Source organism: Myxine glutinosa, chromosome 14 (genome assembly GCF_964187855.1).
Source record: "Myxine glutinosa chromosome 14, kmMyxGlut1.1, whole genome shotgun sequence".
In the NCBI taxonomy this organism is placed as follows: Eukaryota; Metazoa; Chordata; class Myxini; order Myxiniformes; family Myxinidae; genus Myxine; species Myxine glutinosa.
Window position 1 is genome coordinate 47,784,494 of NC_136274.1, and position 20,724 is coordinate 47,805,217.

The 20,724-nt window shown below is 48.8% G+C and overlaps 3 protein-coding genes across 3 annotated transcripts in view; all 3 read left to right on the plus strand.

Moving 5' to 3' along the window:
* NUS1 (NUS1 dehydrodolichyl diphosphate synthase subunit) overlaps positions 1-1,519 on the plus strand; it is a 22,022-nt gene extending 20,503 nt beyond the window's left edge. Inside the window, exons 5-6 of the mRNA XM_068135705.2 lie at positions 645-747; positions 960-1,519. Of these exons, the coding sequence (XP_067991806.1) occupies positions 645-747; positions 960-1,041 (185 nt within the window). The 3' untranslated portion in view covers positions 1,042-1,519. The remainder of the gene's footprint in view (positions 1-644; positions 748-959) is intronic.
* A 296-nt stretch (positions 1,520-1,815) lies between these two features.
* On the plus strand, positions 1,816-16,169 carry LOC137439694 (uncharacterized). Its single transcript, XM_068135704.2, has 8 exons — positions 1,816-2,196; positions 6,367-6,763; positions 6,861-7,216; positions 7,788-7,952; positions 8,137-8,193; positions 11,134-11,263; positions 15,411-15,529; positions 15,645-16,169. Exons 1-8 carry the CDS (start codon positions 2,047-2,049, stop codon positions 15,741-15,743), a joined length of 1,473 nt encoding a protein of 490 aa, XP_067991805.1. The 5' UTR covers positions 1,816-2,046; the 3' UTR covers positions 15,744-16,169.
* A 3,830-nt stretch (positions 16,170-19,999) lies between these two features.
* Positions 20,000-20,724, plus strand: part of TIMM8A (translocase of inner mitochondrial membrane 8A) — a 7,718-nt gene continuing 6,993 nt past the window's right edge. The window contains exon 1 of the mRNA XM_068135707.2: positions 20,000-20,304. Coding sequence (XP_067991808.1) covers positions 20,191-20,304 — 114 coding nt within the window. The 5' untranslated portion in view covers positions 20,000-20,190. The remainder of the gene's footprint in view (positions 20,305-20,724) is intronic.

The window sequence follows — 20,724 nt, forward strand, 5'->3', positions numbered from 1 at the left end:
ATATATATATATATATATATATATATATATAGATATATATAGATATATATAGATATATATAGATATATATAGATAGATATATATAGATATATATAGATATATATATAGATATATATATATAGATAGAGATAGATATATAGATAGTGATAGATATATAGAGATAGATATATAGATAGTGATAGATATATAGAGATAGATATATAGATAGAGATAGATATAGAGATAGAGATAAATACAGTATATAGATAGATAGAGATAGATATATAGATAGAGATAGATATAGAGATAGATATATGGATAGAGAGATATAGAGATAGAGATATAGATATATTTCGATATATTATTTATTTACTTTAAAAATGTAAGTTTTGAAACTGTAGATTGCGTCAGTTGGTGACACCTGCAACAGGTGAGGTGTGTGTTACCTGATTGTTTTCTCGTGAGAATGAATCCTATTGGTGGGCTTGGGTAACACCAAGGCAGGGCAGTTGTAAGTTTTCCGAGTCAGTGGGAAGACATTTTGTCACCAGCCGGGAATGCTAGAAATGCGAGTTCGTCTTTTACTGATTCATTGTGACCTTGTCCTTTATTCCCTCCTCACCTCATTCCACATACGACGCATTCTGCTGTTCCACGACCCCCAGCCTCCCTCCCAGGCTTTCCAGATCCAGACCTGGTGTTGAGACTGGGCCCTGTGCAAAGTACCTTGGGATATCTACCTTGGCACCTGCGAATCTCAGAGATTATGTGAGTTGGGGATAAAGATGGCTGTTGTACCATGTGGGTTTCCTTCCAATGGTTCTGGAACCTCTGGTTTGTTTTAAATGACTTGATCACACCTTCTCGCATGCCTAAAGTGATGGTCAACATCAAATTGATTAATGGATCTTCTGTACTCGCTTGCAATTTTCTGTTTCCTGATCCAAGCCGTGTTTGCATTCCCTTGTCCTGCCTTCCAGACCGATGCACAGCATCACGTACAGCAACTTTCTGGAAGCACTGCACACGTTCGCCGCCTGCCAGCCCCGATTTGGGAAATGACACCCGACGAGGGGACCGGACACGATGTTGGGATAACCGATCCGAGCTCCGTTAACCCCGGTTGTCCGGAAACCGGGCCACCCCGAACCGAGAACTGAATTCACGCCAGACCGACAGGGCCCGGGCCTAAGCGGACCGTAAACTCTCCCTGGTTTTCTGAGTATTCGTTGGAGCGATAGTGGCTGGTCTCATGGTCTTGCGTGCAATCTCGGTGATTTTGTGTCATAATGCCTCCTTCGGATGTCATCATGTCCTCATGTCATGCCATGTCTTCGTCCTGACGTGTATTTGGAGAAGAGCTACCTGAAAAGGGTATTAAAGGCAAGATGTGGGATGCCACCCCAGAGATCTTAGGTGTAGCCCTAATCATGTATTTTCTTCTCTTTGAGAAGGGTTGATGGGCTTGGGAAATAAATAAATTCAGTTGATCTGATACAACAAAGGAAATGAATAAAGATCTGATTTTGATGGAAAAGTTTGAAGACTCCTTCATGCCCTGAGTTTGTAACTGTGACGTTTGTTTTTCATCCCTTTAGTCCAGTTTTTATGGATTGTAATTGTCGAATGGAAGTTTCTCGCGTGAATTCGTTTTGGAATGTGTTTCTAATCCTCTCGGGAATCCCTCCTATAAAAAGGTAGCTGGGGCAATGTAATGTAGACACAGGTATGATGTGTTTGAACTTTGTCCTCGTGAAGGTGTGGCCACCTGTCTGGGCGAGAGGTGTGGCTGCATGGTTTGGGGTGTGTTTAAAGGTAAAACGAGGTTAAAACGTCATCGTCCGTGCGTGGATAATCGGTCAGGAAATGAGAAACTCTCCGAGTGGCGTTTCGAAGCTGCTCTGAATCTGCTGGTTCTTCGTTCAGGCGGAAGTTCAGGCGGGCGGCTCGGGATCAGGTGGGAGGTGTGACGAGAGGCTCCGGGAAGGTACAGGAAGAAAAAGTCGGAGATCGACGGGGAGGAGCGTCGGAACGACTGGAGCACAGACGGAAGAGCGATGGCAATGAATGGGGGTTGTTAGTCGGAGTGCGGACATGGCGGAAAGAGAGGGGAAGCGAGGGGGGCACGGAGGGGGCGAGGTGAGCGCGTGGCTGCGCGTGATCGGTTTGGGACAGTACGCGCGAGACTTCCACGAGCAGGGATACGACGATATGGAGGTACGATGGGGGCAAAGCCCACGGTGTCCACCCCCAGTAAGGGATCACGTGTAACGAGCCCACACGGTGCGGGTTCCTTTGGAGTTCGTGCTTGTTCGGATGTAGTTGTTAAATTTGTAAAATAACCGATGGTTTCATGAAGTTGTGCGTTCTTTCACTTTCATGTACAGTATCAGGTTTCCTGTCGTTCTGTGTTCGCCTTGTCCTCTCGGCTTCCGCCCAGTCTGTCCTCACCTTTACATAATACTGAGGTTACCTCATCACGGTCCTCGTCTTCACCCTACCCACCTTTTCCTCCCCCAACCTTTTCCTCCTCCTACCTCCCCCAAACTTTTCCTCACCCCCCCCCCCCCCCCCGCCAACCTTTCCTCAAAACCTTTTCCTCACCCTCCCCCAACCTTTTCCTCACCCTCCCCTCCCCCAACCTTTTCCTCCCCCTCCCCTCCCCTCCCCCAACCTTTTCCTCCCCCTCTCCTCCCCCAACCCTTTTCTCACCCTCCCCTCCCCCAACCTTTTCCTCACCCTCCCCCAACATTTTCCTCACCCTCCCCAACCTTTTCCTCACCCTCCCCCAACCTTTTCCTCACCCTCCCCCAACCTTTTCCTCACCCTCCCCAACCTTTTCCTCACCCTCCCCAACCTTTTCCTCACCCTCCCCCAACCTTTTCCTCACCCTCCCCCAACCTTTTCCTCACCCTCCCCCAACCTTTTCCTCCACCTCCCCCCCTTTTCCTCCCCTCCCCCCCTTTTCCTCCCCCCCCCCCTTTTCCTCCCCCTCCCCCCCTTTTCCTCCCCCCCCCCTTTCCTCTCCCCTCCCCCCTTTTCCTCCCCCCCCCAACCTCTTCCTCACCCTCCCCCCCCCAACCTCTTCCTCACCCTCCCCACCCCAACCTCTTCCTCACCCCCCCCCCCCCCCCCCCCACCAACCTCTTCCTCCTGCTTGTTCAACAGCTCCTCCCCTTACCCCTTCAATCCTATACCTTCCCTTGTCCCTCACTTCTCTTCACCCCCACCATCCTTTTTTCCAGTTCTTCCTCTTTTCTTTTTTTAACACTGTGTAACTCACAATCCTACCCCCCTTAATGCTCTTACTCACCCTCAATATTTTATTGCTCTTACTCATCACTCCGCTCCTCCTCTTCTCCATCCCAGTCTCTTCCACGCCCACCCCTCTCACTCCCACCCTTTTTATCCCAAACCTTATTCTCTCACCCCCTTTTCTCCCACCCCCTTTACTCCCACCCCCTTTACTCCCACCCCCTTTTCTCTCACCCCCTTTTCTCTCACCCCCTTTTCTCTCACCCCCTTTTCTCCCACCCCCTTTTCTCCCACCCCCTTTTCTCCCACCCCCTTCTCTCCCACCCCCTTTTCTCTCACCCCCTTTTCTCCCACACCCTTTTCTCCCACACCCTTTTCGGAGGGTGTGGGAGAATCATCCTCTTTCCCCCATCCTTCTCTTCTCCCCATCCTTCTCTTCTCCCCATCCTTCTCTTCTCCCCATCCTTCTCTTCTCCCCATCCTTCTCTTCTCCCCATCCTTCTCTTCTCCCCATCCTTCTCTTCCCCCCACCCTTCTCTTCCCCACCCTTCTCTTCCCCACCCTTCTCTTCCCCACCCTTCTCTTCCCCACCCTTCTCCTCCTCCCCCACCCTTCTCCTCCTCCCCCACCCTTCTCCTCCTCCCCCACCCTTCTCCTCATCCCCCACCCTTCTCCTCCTCCCCTACCCTTCTCCTCCTCCCCTACCCTTCTCCTCCTCCCCCACCCTTCTCCTCCTCCCCCACCCTTCTCCTCCTCCCCCACCCTTCTCCTCCTCCCCCACCCTTCTCCACCTCCCCCACCCTTCTCCTCCTCCCCCACCCTTCTCCTCCTCCCCCACCCTTCTCCTCCTCCCCCACCCTTGTTCTCTTCCCTCACCCTTGTTCTCTTCCCTCACCCTTGTTCTCTTCCCTCACCCTTGTTCTCTTCCCTCACCCTTGTTCTCTTCCCTCACCCTTGTTCTCTTCCCTCACCCTTGTTCTCTTCCCTCACCCTTGTTCTCTTCCCTCACCCTTGTTCTCTTCCCTCACCCTTGTTCTCTTCCCTCACCCTTGTTCTCTTCCCTCACCCTTGTTCTCTTCCCTCACCCTTGGTCTCTTCCCTCACCCTTGTTCTCTTCCCTCACCCTTGTTCTCATCCCTCACCCTTGTTCTCTTCCCTCACCCTTGGTCTCTTCCCTCACCGTTCTCTTCCCTCACCCTTCTCTTCTCCCACCCTTCTCTTCTCCCACCCTTCTCTTCCTTCACCCTTCTCTTCCCTCACCCTTCTCTTCCCTCACCCTTCTCTTCCCCCACCCTTCTCTTCCCCCACCCTTCTCTTCCCTCACCCTTCTCTCCCCCCACCCTTCTCTTCCCCCACCCTTCTCTTCCCCACTCTTCTCTTCCCCCACCCTTCTCTTCCCCCACCCTTCTCTTCCCCCACCCTTCTCTTCCCCCACCCTTCTCTTCCCCCACCCTTCTCTTCCCCCACCCTTCTCTTCCCCCACCCTTCTCTTCCCCCACCCTTCTCCTCCCCCGACCTTCTCTTCCCCACCCTTCTCTTCCCCCACCCTTCTCCTCCCCCGACCTTCTCTTCCCCCACCCTTCTCTTCCCCCACCCTTCTCTTCCCCCACCCTTCTCTTCCCCCACCCTTCTCTGCCCCCACCCTTCTCTTCCCCCACTCTTCTCTTCCCCCACCCTTCTCTTCCCCCACCCTTCTCTTCCCCCGACCTTCTCCTCCCCCGACCTTCTCCTCCCCCACCCTTCTCTTCCCCCACCCTTCTCTTCCCCCACCCTTCTCTTCCCCCACCCTTCTCTTCCCCCACCCTTCTCTGCCCCCACCGTTCTTCTCTTCCCCCACCCTTCTCCTCTTCCTGCACCCTTCTCCTCTTCCCCCACCCTTCTCCTCTTCCACCACCCTTCTCCTCCTCCCCCACCCTTCTCTTCCCCCACCCTTCTCTTCCCCCACCCTTCTCTGCCCCCACCCTTCTCTTCCCCCACTCTTCTCTTCCCCCACCCTTCTCTTCCCCCACCCTTCTCTTCCCCCGACCTTCTCCTCCCCCGACCTTCTCCTCCCCCACCCTTCTCTTCCCCCACCCTTCTCTTCCCCCACCCTTCTCTTCCCCCACCCTTCTCTTCCCCCACCCTTCTCTGCCCCCACCGTTCTTCTCTTCCCCCACCCTTCTCCTCTTCCTGCACCCTTCTCCTCTTCCCCCACCCTTCTCCTCTTCCACCACCCTTCTCCTCCTCCCCCACCCTTCTCTTCCCCCACCCTTCTCTTCCCCCACCCTTCTCTTCCCTCACCCTTCTCTTCCCTCACCCTTCTCTTCCCTCACCCTTCTCTTCCCTCACCCTTCTCTTCCCCCACCCTTCTCTTCCCTCACCCTTCTCTTCCCCCACCCTTCTCTTCCCTCACCCTTCTCTTCCCCCACCCTTCTCTTCCCCCACCCTTCTCTTCCCCCACCCTTCTCTTCCCCCACCCTTCTCTTCCCCCACCCTTCTCTTCCCCCACCCTTCTCTTCCCCCACCCTTCTCTTCCCCCACCCTTCTCTTCCCTCACCCTTCTCTTCCCCCGACCTTCTCCTCCCCCGACCTTCTCTTCCCCCACCCTTCTCTTCCCCCACCCTTCTCTTCCCCCACCCTTCTCTTCCCCCACCCTTCTCTGCCCCCACCCTTCTTCTCTTCCCCCACCCTTCTCCTCTTCCTGCACCCTTCTCCTCTTCCCCCACCCTTCTCCTCCTCCACCACCCTTCTCCTCCTCCACCACCCTTCTCCTCCTCCCCCACCCTTCTCTTCTCTCACCTTTCTCTCAACCCCTTCTCCTTCATCTTAGGAGGAGAAGGGTGGGGGAATTTCACAAGAACAATGTGCTCCTCCTTGTCCCCACCCCACTTTATACACTCCTCCGCCTCACCACACCAACACTCCTTTGAAGATTTCTTAACCTCTTCTCTCTGCTTTTATAAACTCCATCTGTTCCACCCCCCCCCCCGCCCCCCTCCTCCCTTCTCTCTCACCCCACTTTTACACACTTTGTCTCCTCTTCCTCCGCATTGACCCTCCTTTGTACACTCGCCTAATTTCATCCCTCCACCGTTGTATTCTCCTACTGACCTCCCCGGCCTTCATTGTGTATACGCATCTTTCCCTATTCAGGTTTGTGCTGCCATCGGAGATGCAGACATGGATGCTCTTGGAGTTCTGGCTCCAACCCACCGCACCCGTCTTCACCTTGCAGTCGCCCTTCTCTGTGCTCCTCCGCTGTCTCCTCCACTGTACCACACACTGGAACCCACACAGGATATGTGGAGTGGAGAGCACTTGAAAAACTTTCAGAGGGTGGGGAAGAAAGTGGACTGGAGGACACTTTTGCAGGCAGAAAGCCCACTGACTCGAATGGCGGGTGAAGGGTACAAGAAGAGCGATTTGTTCGACAATTGTAGAGGACAGGAACAGCAGCAAGTCAGGAACGGTGGCAAAGAGAGGCGAACTGGCCGGGTGGTGCGAGAGTTGGTGAAGGTGGAGGAAGGAAGAAAGTTTCTTCAACTTGATGGTGATATTGCTACGGTCACGTCAGACACGTCCACGAAGGGCACTTTATCGTGTAATGCTCTTGATCTTATTCTTGATTTTGTTTTTCTTCCCTGCAGATTTCCCTTCACCGCCGACGGCTCATTCTCGCCTCCTCCTGCCATCGCACCTTGATCAGGCCTCGCCGTTCTTCAAACGTTCGTTGTCCATGTCGGTCACAAAACATCGCCGCGAGGATGGCTGCCGTGCAGACGACTTTGCTTCTGCTGCTACTTTGGAGTTTGACCGCTCGTGTCGACCGGACCGGCAGAAAGGCGGCGCCGCCGTCGAGCGGGAGAAGATCGTCCAGCTGGCAGGACGTTACGGCCTTGTTCGCCCTCAGCCGCCCCCGCCGGGTACACCTCCACGCTGGCGCAAAGACATGACCCCGGGAGAGGACTTCACAGGGACCACACAAAGGGAATTGGGCCTTACGGTGAGGCTTTGGTTACGTACACTGTATATATAAATTTTGTCTGATTGTGTCTTAAAGTAGGAATTTCCCAAGAAAAAGTGTACGCGTGTCCATGCACGAGTCGATGAGTCAAACCCGAATATTACAAACTTCGTTTGGCCAAATATTTTAACGTCCGTTTACCAGCTGTGTGTGGTGCAACCCATGTTGGCGGGCAACCTTTTGCGGTGTTTTTGGATTTTTTGGTTTGGATTTTGAGATTACCTCGGCTCACGGACAGGCTCTATCTGGTTAGGAACAAGAGGGGTTGTTCCCCTTTCTGAGTATAACCTTCTTCTTCTTCACTTTTTTTTTTCCTTCTTATTCTGCACAAATTATTTCAGAGCTATGTTTAAGAACCGGTCAACAACAATTCAAAGCGCATATAATGAGAACTTGCGGTTGTGATAAGTCGTGTAAATGTTAGTGAAACGGTGAATTAAGGAATTGTTTTCATTTTATGTTATTTAGGGAGATGTTGTTCCATGTTTGCGATTATTTATTCCACCGAATACATGTTATTTTATTGCATTCTCCTCTTGTTTTCCCGTAGAGATCGAATAGCTTTAACGGCTTTGACTGGACGTTGCGTGGAGGGGAGCTTGTCGAACGTGTACCCGGGGCACGGGCCCAAAGGGCGGAACTCAGAAAGACGAGGGAAAGACGACGAGAGGTTGAAGAAGGAGAGGGAGGTGCAGGCGAGATGGGGAAGACGAAGGTATTGCCACTTCCTGCAATCTTCTAATGCTTATCGTTGTTTTCTCAAAGTCTTCCGATCTGAAGCAAAAAAATCATTTCCTCCTTTCAATTCTTCCAATCCTAATCCTCTTTAAAATCCCATACGTATCATCCCTTTTATGATTGGCTCCCCTTATACTGTGACTGCATTTTGTTTCTTCCAGAGTCTTTCAGCCCTCAAAGCTTTCTGCAGACGAATCTTGCACCGTCCTCAAAACGTGGTCAGTACCCACACTGACACTGAAAGAGCAAACTGTGTAATTAGAAAAGCTGTCAGCACCTGTGTATATATATATATATATATATATATAATATTTGTATTCAACATTGAGGCTCGTGTAAGAGCTAGCACTTCAAACGCAAAAAACATAAACGGACACGTAAAATATATACTAAAGGGAGTGGGAGACAAGATAGGGAGAGAGGGAAGCACACAAGCACAACAGTAGAGAACAGCGACATTGGGAGATCTGTGGAAGGGAGATGGCTGGGCTGGGATGTGGGGGAAGGGTTACACGGTATAAAACAAATTGACACTACCAGGAATTTCAGGAATGAAGTCGGAGATTGAAAGAGGTGGATTTGGGGTGTATTAACGGGGGTAGAAAAGATCAAGAATTTGGATGGGGGAAGATGAGAGATTGTGGTGAACAGCTGTTTTAAAGACCTGGAGGGTCTTTAAAGACCTGGATCTTGTGCGATTGAAGAGATCGAGGGAGTTTGTTCCAGAGGCGGGAGAAAAGAGGAATGAAGGAGTGAAGGTGAATAGAGAGTCTTGATTTTGGCAGTTTAACCATAAGCGGGTTGCAGGCAGATCTTGTGCGACCTGTAGGAATATTTGGGGGACAGAGCCCAGAGAGAGCTGGGGGAGCAAGGCCGGAGAGGAGTCGGTAGAAGACAGAAACACCACCAACCTGCCTGCGGTGAGTGAGTGAAAGGCCCTTGGAGTTAGCTTCATCACGGGAGATTCCAATGATTCTGAACGCTTTGGTTTCAACAGCCTGAAGATGAGCTAGGTGTGAGGCAGGAGCACCGGCCCAGAGGGGGGAACAGTATTCCATTGAGCTGCGGATGAAAGCCTTGTATGTGGTGAGGAGCTCAGGTGTACCAAGGAAGGACTTCGCACGATGGATGCTGCCCAGTCAGCGACTGGCTTTGGAGGCCAGCTTGGAAATGTGGTTTTCCCACTAAAGATCATGGCAGATAGTGAGACCCAAGAGCTTGAGTGACAGAACTTCTTCGAGAGGATTGTTGAGAAAGTGGATGGGAGGGTTGTCCAGTCGGTCTTTTCGGAGAGACAGAGTAAGAGTGTGAGATTTGTCAGGATTGAAAGACATGTCTCACTTGTTTGATCAGTCTGTCATTTTGTCCAGGTCTGCAGAGAGTGAGGAGGCTGCAGACTGCCGATCTCAGGGTTGAGATATGGAGTGGTAGAGTGGAGTAATCAGCAAAGAGAAAGGGAGGATTTTCCAGAGTCAGAGATATCATCGATGAAGACCAGAAAAAGCACAGGGCCCAGAAGACTGCCTTGAGGAACTCCAGCTTGAACAGGGATGGGAGATGAGAGAATTCCATTCAGGGCTTATAGAATTCCATTACAAGAATTAGAATTCCATTGTAAGTGTAGATAACTGATTGGAAAAGTTTAAGGAAACGTGGACATCTTTGAATTGAAACACTGGAACCTCCAATGCTCCCGCTCAGAGTCCCACGCTGATATGATGCAAAAAGAACCAATGGTCATGCTACCACGATATTAACCCGATTGCACCGTTGGATGGTGTTTCTACTCTAGTACGAACGTGTTGGTTGACACGTGACAAAGGAATTTTAGACTCCACGTTTGAAGGCATTGCAACAGCAGGGAAAGGTTGAGCAGCCGCTCACTTCCTTACAGGATAGCCATGTTGCCACAATCATGGCTGAAGACTGGCGTGGCTCGTCGTGGAACGCGAGCAGGCCTCCAGGCAAATTCATGACTGCTGGAAGAGAAAACCAACACAGCAGGTGACCAATGCGCAATGCTTCCTGCCACGTTGTCCATGGGCCTTGGTACTCCACTCAGTCTATGGTGCGAACGTCCCATGACGAAAGGTCGCACAAAATGTCCTGCGACGTGGTTCCAAGTTGACAGGCGCTTCTTGCCATTTGACTTGCACTTCATCTCTTCACATGACCAAACTCAGAACACTCGGTGGCGGAACGGTCAGAACATCCGCTTTGAATCTGGGAGGTCAGTGGGTCAACCCCAGGCTGAGTCGTACCAAAGACTTGAAAAATGGTATGTGGTGCTTCCTTGCTTGATGCTCAACATTTAAAAGGATAGGCATGGACAAACAATGCTGGGAAGGCAATGGCAAGCCATCCAGTATAACCCTTTCCAAGAAGCTGCTTCTGCAACGCCAACACTTTGTAAGGAGTACGGCACATCAAAATCAAAAATCATCTCTTCCCATGACCTTTAAAAAATATATTTTTTCTTTTTTTTTGCCTCCCCTTATTTTTATTTTCTATTTTTTTTTGGATACAGAATCGAGGCTCGTGTAAGAGCTTTAAAAAACAGGCAAAAAAAAAATCCGACCTTTGCTTTTCCTCTTCTCACTTTTGTTGATTTATTTGTTTGATTTACACTTTATTTAATTTTAATGTGATTTTTTTTTTTTTTTTTGCAGCAGTTAAGGCTGACGGTAGAACGTCTAAGCAATTCCGACATTGAAAGTCAGTCTATTTTCATGTGAACTGCAAAGACTACACTATAGACTACCGACTAAACGTAATGTTTAACTTGGTATCCCAGCATGATGAGTCATGGATTTCAGATGGGAATGCTCAGCGGGTTGTGCACACGTCATTTTAACTGTTTGCGAAAAGTTTAGAATGCTCAGCGGGTTGTGCACACGTCATTTTAACTGTTTGCGAAAAGTTTAAGCATCAATGAAAGACTGGGCCAATGGGCCATGGCAAAGAACACTGATGGCCGAGGCTTGAGCAATACATTTGCTTCCCTTTAATGGCTCACTTTTTGGGCTTCGCTGTACAGTAATTGGCCGGGAAGCTCTGCAGAAATTATTGGTATAATTTTTTTTAGAGGTCTTGCCGGATGATGCCGGCCCGCATCTGACCTTGTCATTGCTTGATGCCCACCATTACACAATCAACAGGGCCGCAGCCTGGACTCTGTGCTGGACTGGAAGGCCCAAAGTCGCTTTCGGAGTGAACGAGCGATGCGGCCAACCACGGCCAGCGTCGAGGGTTCTCAGGACAGCCTAGTTAGCAGTTACAGCTCGAGCAGTGAGTAACCTGAAGGTTCCTTTTACTTCTCCCTCCTCATCCCACTCTCCATTTGCCTCGTTAATTTGTTTAATTTTCCTGGTTTTTGGTACAGAAGGCCTTGCATGAATGCTGCTTCCCACTGTTGGCACAACGCCATCTTTGTTTACCCGCTGACGTACTTTATTACCCTACACACTCGGCGCAAAGTTAAGCAATTGGTTTACTCTGTCTGTCCCTCTGATAGATGCCAGTCTGTGATCGAGGAACTACTTAATTACAAATGAATTTTATATTTTGAACACCGCAGAGCATGAATCGGAACATGAACCTGTAGTTTAGCAGTACATTGGCTCTGACTGTGGCAAATGGATGGTGTCTGGTACCAAGTACTCATGTGTACAGTGTGGTAAAGCAATTGTGTACAGTACAGTAAAGCAATTGCTTCAGCCTTTCTGGCAGTGAAGCAAAATTGAAAATCATTCCAATCAGGAAACTTAGTTTTTAAGGATGTCATAAAGGACACAAACAACAGGCACAAATAACTAATAAGGTGATGTAAAAGACAGTACTTCAGGATCGGTAAACTTCCAAAAAAAGAAAAGGAAAAAAAAGAATCTGCAGCCTTTAAAACTTTTATTAGTCCCCTGCCGGTGTGCACCGGAGGGGACTATAGGTTTGCACTCCGTCCCTCCGTCTGTCAGTCAGTCCGTCACGCAAAGAACAGCTTTCCGGACTTTTTTCCTAAACTCTTAATGCTAATGATTTCAAACTTGGTACATGGTTTCCTCATGATAAGTTACAGATCAAGTTCGAACTTCACGACGTTTCGATAATTTTTGACAAAGTTATGGCACTTTGAACTTTGGGAATTTCCCCAACAGTTTTCCGGACTACAATTTGGAGTGCGGTAAGTCATAATACTGTCTTCTATGACAGTGCTACCCAATGCTGGTAGGGGACATGTATTGCAGCGCAATACTCGGAATGCTTGTTATATGTAATATGTAGACAGTTCCGGATCAATGTATTTATTAATTGCTTGGGGCATATGTGCATTATTGGGTCTTTCTTTTGTTCTGTTAAATGTTGCGGCTTCGCTACAGATGATTCTCCGTCCTCGGAGTATACCTGGAAGAACCTGTTTTTCTTTTCTTTTGTCTCCACCATAGAATGGTTGCAGGCTTGTAAGTATCTTAATGTATTCCTGCAGCTTTTTCCTTGCTCGTGTCGATGTGATATTTCCACCATCTGTTGCTCTGCTTTGATGATATCCATTTTCTTTTTTGTGCTGTTTGTATTTGAGCTGCTGTTACCGTCACCAGAGGGTATTGCATTTGGGTCGGTCTGTCTGTCTCCACACATAATGTTCTGATGTAGGCCATAAGCACCAAGTGGTGGTGACCAGTGTTGCACGTTCTTTTATTAATTTATTTATTTTCTCCTGACTATCTCTATAAAGTGTGTACTTTAGAATGCGAGTACGTATATTAAGAGCATGAGTGCATCTATAAAGTACGTACTATTAGGACGGGCAAATGTCTAGAAAGTATGGAACGTGATAACGTCTTTAAAATACATATGATTGGAACGTGAAATTATACAGTAAAACCGAAAAGGTCTGTTTGTCCACTGTATGAATATTGTTACGGCCCGTGGATAAGGATGTTGGTTTGCCGAGCGGATGGCACTGCGGCCTAACAGTTACCCCGACTAACCCGATTCCCGAACGTTGGCCGGATCGCGCCACAGATATTCAATAGGGAAAAGACTAAGGCGACACGGATGTGAAGAAGAAGCAGAGAAAAAGGTTGGAAATACGAATATAATTTATTTGCTATTTACAGGCTCAAAAAACCAAGGAGAAGGAAAGATAAGAAAATAATATACAGAAGATATTAGACACAGTGCAACGCTAGCTTATACAAACTTAATTAACCCAGGGACAAAACAAACAGAACAAACTCACGTACACAAAAGGATGGATGGGCAGGAGGTGGATGGCTGGAGGGAGAGGAAGGTCCAAGGGGTCCTGCAGCACGATCGGCGCGTTTGGCAGCCGCCGTTCCTTCGCGGCCCTGCTCAAAACCGCCGTCCAGGCCCCAAGCGGCTGTTGAGTGTTGTTGCTGCTGTGGCCGCCGCTGCTGTTGCTGCTGTGGACGTCGTGTGCTTTGCCAGGACTACAACAGGCTTTGTGCTTCCCTGGATGATGATCTCCTTAATGTTCTCTATGTTCTTTTGCTCACATGCCAGCCTCGGACTCTGTTCGGAAAAGCACCAGCTCAGGAACAAGCATCGGTCCACTTGATCAGCCGTTGCTGTGTACAAAGCTTCCTTGGGTGATCTCAATGTACTCTCGCAGTTGGTTCTCTTACAGTTGGTTCTCTCTGGATGATCTTTTTACACGACTCAGCAACTACTCCACTCCACAACGTCCTTGCGCGCGCGCTTTTATAGCGCCTCCGGTGATCAAGCCGCCGGCCTTCAGGACACGCCCATCGGTGTGCTCACCTCAGCCCTGATTGGTCGGCACGGCCCTCTAGCTCCGCCCTTGATGACGATGGGCGGGCACGCCTTTCTTCCCCGACCCGAGCACATGTTCAATGGTGGTTTTGGAGGGGATGTAACTGGCAATCGAGGCTTGGCAATGATGAAAGGCAATGAAAGTTTTGGGAGTGGGAATGGGGAATGAAAGGAATCTACTCTATTTCACTTGGTGCAATGGAGTGTCATCTTAATGGGAGACAAGGCCTTACCCTAATACACATAATAAAGATATAACTATCAACCAGGGGGAAATCTATGATTGGCTAACGTGTATGCTTTATGGAATTAACTACGGGAACGCCCTTTGACCTTTATACAACACTGGAGGCAGGAGGGTCCAGACTTAAGCAATAATTCACAACAATTTACTACAATACAACACAATAAAAAAAATACAATCCTCATATCCGCAACAATATCAACCTACGTCGTCGATGCATCGTCTGCACACCACACCAGCACACAATCACCAGTCCACCACATAAAACAAGTCCTGGCAAGGGCTGGAAATCTCTGCTCTTTCTAGCTCTACCTGTAGCCATGTGCTGCATAGAAATGAATATGAAGAAGAAGCTGCTTTTTATATTCCCATTGTGTATCATTGTATATCATTTTACTAGCTGTGCTGTTTAAGCTCTCTCTCTCTCTCTCTCTCTCTGTCTCTGTCTCTGTCTCTGTCTCTGTCTCTGTCTCTGTCATGTCTCTGTCTCTCTCGTGTCTGTCTCTGTCTCTCTCGTGTCTCTGTCTCTGTCTCTCTCGTGTCTGTCTCTGTCTCTCTCGTGTCTCTGTCTCTCTCGTGTCTCTGTCTCTGTCTCTCTCGTGTCTCTGTCTCTGTCTCTCTCGTGTCTCTGTCTCTGTCTCTCTCGTGTCTCTGTCTCTGTCTCTCTCGTGTCTCTGTCTCTGTCTCTCTCGTGTCTCTGTCTCTCTCGTGTCTCTGTCTGTCTCTCTCGTGTCTCTGTCTGTCTCTCTCGTGTCTCTGTCTCTGTCTCTCTCGTGTCTCTGTCTCTGTCTCTCTCGTGTCTCTGTCTCTGTCTCTCTCGTGTCTTTGTCTCTGTCTCTCTCGTGTCTTTGTCTCTGTCTCTCTCGTGTCTCTGTCTCTGTCTCTCTCGTGTCTCTGTCTCTCTCGTGTCTCTGTCTCTCTCGTGTCTCTGTCTCTCTCGTGTCTCTGTCTCTCTCGTGTCTCTGTCTCTCTCGTGTCTCTGTCTCTCTCGTGTCTCTGTCTCTCTCGTGTCTCTGTCTCTCTCGTGTCTCTGTCTCTCTCGTGTCTCTGTCTCTCTCGTGTCTCTGTCTCTCTCGTGTCTCTGTCTCTCTCGTGTCTCTCTCTCTCGTGTCTCTCTCTCTCGTGTCTCTCTCTCATGTCTCTCTCTCTCTCGTGTCTCTCTCTCTCGTGTCTCTCTCTCTCTCTCGTGTCTCTCTCTCTCTCTCTCTCTCTCTCTCTCGTGTCTCTCTCTCTCTCGTGTCTCTCTCTCTCTCGTGTCTCTCTCTCTCTCGTGTCTCTCTCTCTCGTGTCTCTGTGTCTCTGTCTGTGTGTCTGTGTCTCTGTCTGTGTCTCTGTGTCTCTGTCTCTCTCTCCCATGGCCTTATTGCTGAGTTGTAAAAGAAACTTGTGCCCGTCCATCAGGTGACCGCACCGACTACGTGACGTGGCTCGGGATGGGGGGAGCTGCCGCTACGAGAAGAGCCGGAGCAAGACGAGGCTCTGGGCTCGTAGGAGAGCGAAAGGCCCTCACGCCAGATATGGTACCATAAATAATTTTTTTTTCAATTTATTTCAATTGTTTGTTTTAGTCTCAATTATGAGCAAAACAGAATAAAAGCACCCCCTCCTGATCTCATCCCTCACACCCCCTCCCAGCCTCCACCTGCCTGGCCACAGCCGTCGCCTGCCATGGAACGATCGGCAACAGATACTGAACTGTACAAGAAAAATTTAAATTACTCTGAAACATTCTAAAGCCATTTATTACCTCCCCCCCCCCCCCCCCACCTCCCCCTCCCCTCTCACTTGCCAACTTCCCAGTGCCGCCACCCTCCATTCTCCTGGTCCATTCTCCCATGTGCCTATTTCCTCCTATCAGTGCCATCTTTTTCTTTTCCACTCAAAAGCAAACCTCAAGATCCACTCTATTGAATGGCTGTCATTGAAGAAACTGCCATTTGATCACATGGTCTGGATATGGGGTTTCTTTTGACTTCATCATCTCCCTCGACGTTACTCAGCAGTGTTGAGGTCAAACTCTCAAGTGCATCGTCTCGTGTATAAACTTTTGTCTTTAATTTCATCCAGTATATCTTTGCCATGCAGTTCATCTTTTTTCTTTATTTTATTTTATTTGGGATTATGTATTGAGTCAAGAAAATAAATATTTTTACCCTTTTAGATGTCCTGCATTGTGCAACATTTACTTTTTATATGGACTTGATGCTGGCGTCGTAAGAAAGGTCTTCATCATCTTGCGGCCGCGGCCAAGACAGATTCACAACCCCTTCCCAGACGTCTCTATCTGCCAAGATCGCAGGCCTGAATACCTGTGTCTCTAACAATGTCAGGGTAGCACAACTTCCTATCACGCTTCGATGTTGATGGTTTAGGCTTCCAAAGGATGAGGGATGAAAGATGCTTATTGTATTTTTGCACCTGAGGATCTATGTTTTCAACGGTAGTCCTGAAGAGTTTTACTTTTAACTTCTCTGGCAAGTTTGATCACCAAATTTTGTCTAATTTCTTGTCGGCCATCTCTTTCCTGACCTGCACGTCTTTTCCTGAGTCCATTATGTATGAACCCAGGTAATTAAAGTCACTTACAGGTTTGATGTTCATTCCAGACTAAGATTGGATGGTTGGTGATTTAGAGTGTGTTGATTGAGTTGTACTCGGTTTTCTTCGTTATGGTGAAGGCCTACCTTTTAAACTATTGGAAACAAGTGCGATGTCATCAGCAAAGTCGAGATCGGTAACAAACTTTGCCGGATGCCTTCGATTAGCTCTCGTGCTAATCTTTATCCCTTTATCATTGCAGGGCTCAGTGAAAGGCGTAAGATATAATCTACAGCTCGAATGAATAGTCTGAGGGTGTTACCCTGAACGACCCCTGCTTGTAGGTCGAATTATTTGGTCTGCCCATTTCCTGTAAGAACTAGAACGCCACTCAGTAGAGCGCATACTCCCGCCGTGGGTGGCCGCTGCTCAGCCCTATCTTCCAATGGTAAAAAAATCCTTCAAAAAATTCCTGTATCCGGAATAATATCCTGAGCTTCACCAAAAACCAATCAATTCTTCCTTATTCCAAGGGCAATCATCCCACCAACTTTCATCCTAATCCGTTCAGAACTTTTCCAGATATCTTGTTCACGAACACACGAACACACACACGGACGGACACGATCGAATGCATTACTCCCTGGCGGGAGTAATAAACGCTTGGGTATGGGTGTATGAAAGTTTGATGGCATTGATGATTTGAGTCGGAATGTCGTATAATTCTGAACTTTGGAACATTTTATATTTGTCAACAGAATCGAAAGCCTTTTGCGAGCTGATGAATATCATTGTTGCCAATAAAATAAGAACGATGAGGGTACACAAACAATGTCGATTGCACAGAACATGGGACTTGAAGCTGTGCTGCTGCTTCTTCTTTTAATGCAGCATCATTGACTGAGGCCGCAGCTGTGCCACTTATGGAAGCTACACCGACAGCATTTCAAGCGAAGTGCTTGGATCCATCCATCCATTTGTGTGCATCACCTGTCCAGCCTCGGTGTCAATCACTACCCATCTCTAAATTGTCATTGTGGTGTTTCGTAGGCATCACGAAGCATCAGTGTGTGCTGTCCCATTGTTAGACGTTAAATTGGGCGTCCCGTCTGCCGGCATTAGTTGGTGGACATTAAAGATCTAGTCACCTCCAAAACCAGTTGCTGACTGGGCGTCCTCCTTCGCACAAAGTCCTTCCTTGACACACCTGAACTCCTAGCCACCGACAAGAACTTCATCTGCAGCTTGATGGAGTTGTGCTCTCTTCTCTGGGCTGCCTCCCCTGCCTCACACCTTACTCAGCTTGATGGAGTTCTGCTCTCCTCTCTGGGCTGCCTCCCCTGCCTCACACCTTACTCAGCTTGATGGAGTTCTGCTCTCCTCTCTGGGCTGCCTGCCCTACCTCACACCTTACTCAGCTTGGAGTACTACTCTCTTCTCTGGGCTGCCTCCCCTGCCTCACACCTTACTCAGCTTGATGGAGTACTGCTCTCTTCTCTGGGCTGCCTCCCCTGCCTCATACTTTACTCAGCTTGATGGAGTACTGCTCTCTTCTCTGGGCTGCCTCCCCTGCCTCACACCTTACTCAGCTTGATGGAGTACTGCTCTCTTCTCTGGGCTGCCTCCCCTGCCTCATACTTTACTCAGCTTGATGGAGTACTGCTCTCTTCTCTGGGCTGCCTCCCCTGCCTCACACCTTACTCAGCTTGATGGAGTTCTGCTCTCCTCTCTGGGCTGCCTCCCCTGCCTCACACCTTACTAAGCTTGATGGAGTACTGCTCTCTTCTCTGGGCTGCCTCCCCTGCCTCATACCTTACTCAGCTTGATGGAGTTCTGCTCTCCTCTCTGGGCTGCCTCCCCTGCCTCACACCTTACTCAGCTTGATGGAGTACTGCTCTCCTCTCTGGGCTGCCGCCCCTGCCTCACACCTTACTCAGCTTGATGGAGTTCTGCTCTCCTCTCTGGGTTGGCTCCCCTGCATCACATCTTACTCAGTTTAACACCGTGGTAACTTGGGCTTTCTAGAACATTGGAATCTCCCATGATGAAGCTGAGTCGATGGGCCTATCACTTTGCAATCACAGACAGGTTGGTGGTTTCTCTCTATTCTACCGCCCCCTTTCTGGTCTTGCACCGTCTGCTCTTTCTGTGCTTTGTTGTCTTCTCCCCTCCCCAGGTAAATGCCGGGTGCACGCGGTCCATCATCAATACCCTTCTGGTGAAACTCCCAAAATACAGGATCACTGCTGACGTCCACTCATGAAATCCTCTTTGTCCCACCTGTGGAACCAACTTCCACATTCTCTTCAATGTCATTCTTCCCTCCAGGTTGCTGTTCACCACCTCACAGCCATTATTTGTCAGAGTCTTCCTCTATTTTGTAGTTCAACTGTGCTGTTGGTGTTTCCTTTCTCTTTCTGCTTTTCCTTTTATTCCATTCAGCGTCCTGAACTCTGTATCCAAAAATAAAAAAGGATGTAAAGAAACGTGTGTTTATGAATTTTTATTTATATATTATGATTATCGTGGTGGTTGATGTGGTGCATTGCAATGACTCGTCGGTTTTGGGTGTGTCAGCATTTTCATCAACAGCAACGGGAAGCGATGACTAGTTTAATGTTAATTATCCTGTGGGCTGTGGCATGCGTTATTATGGGATGTTTTTCAAATTCCACAATAGTTGCGGTATTGCTGAACACCAGTTTGTCAGTCTGTTGTTCCACCCAAGGCCTTTCATTGTTTTCCTGACACCAGTCAAGGCAGGAATTCGGAATTTGTTCCAGGGTGCTGGCGACAACTTACCTGCTCTTCGCCAATACCCACCCTCTAATGCTAGCAGAGGGAGCAGCCAGCTTAACTTCCATCTGAGGGATGACACTTTGTGATGGAACACCCCCACCTGCAAATCACCAACACTCCATTTGTGTGAATTGTCATTGTTGCCAAATTCCACTTCTGAGATCAATCCTAAAGGGCTTAGAGTGGAATATCACAACATTAAAAACTGGCTTAATTTTTATTACATTATTGGGATGTGTGGAGAGGAGGGGGGCAGCTCCAACTTTTCATCATATTCCCATAGGCCGGATGACGTGACACCAACTCGTCCACCAAGTTTAGTCCAAATCCGTCCACAACTTTTTGAGATACTCTGCTATATATCAGTTTTACTTTTAGCCCTGTCGCTCAATGGTGAAAAATCACTTTAAAATGTTCACCGACACAGACACAAACTATGGAGTTTGATATTGTTTACAACTGCGAACCCACAATAAATCTGATTAGGGTATATAGAGAAGTTCAGCGTGTAATTTCTCAACACCGTCTCAACTGAACACCAAAGCAATAACGATTAAAACAATGAAATAAGTACCGACATTCATAACGGTTAAGGGAACTGACAAGTTACGAGTAAAATCAACAGATTTTAAAGGAATAGATGTCAAGCCGATGCCGATACATCCGCACAAAGGGTGCAGTACAGTACAGGTAACACAGCTCGGCCTGTACCACGTGCTTGTTGAAGGTGAGCGGGAACGAGCCATTTCAATCTGACGTCACCATAGCGGAGGCTTATTCGCATCCTCAAGCACGGACAGTATTTACTCCTTCCCGGAGTGTTCCTGGGTTATCTGGCTGAGACATGGACATGGATCCCGAAGCCAAGGCCGACCCGCAGCTGCAGCATTTTATAGAGAGCGAGACGCAGAGGCAGCGCTTCCAGCACGCTGTGCACTCCATGGCGGACGTTTGCTGGGTGAGTTGGGCTTCGCTTGCAACCCTCCAGGATCCAGAGACCTTGGGTTATTGCCTTCACGTGGGTCTTGTTTTGGTGTAAATTATCCACGAGGCCGTTTGGCTCGTCCCGTCGATGTCACAATCACATCCCCATTGAATTGAATTTATATGGTAATAAGGATTATTCACATTTATATGTCGCGTCAAGCGTGTGTGTACATGACCGACAGTGGTCAACATTGCACTCAACATGTGTATCGGTGTGACGAGCCATTTATTTATTATGTACGCAAGTATGACTGACTTTTTTGTTCCTTAACCCTCCCCTCGTCCCCTTTCCTCCCTTCCCCTTTCCTCCCTCCCTTCCGCTTCCACCTCCTCCCTCCCTCCCTTCCCCTTCCCTTCCCTCCCCTCCCTTCCCCTTTCCCCCCCCCCTCCC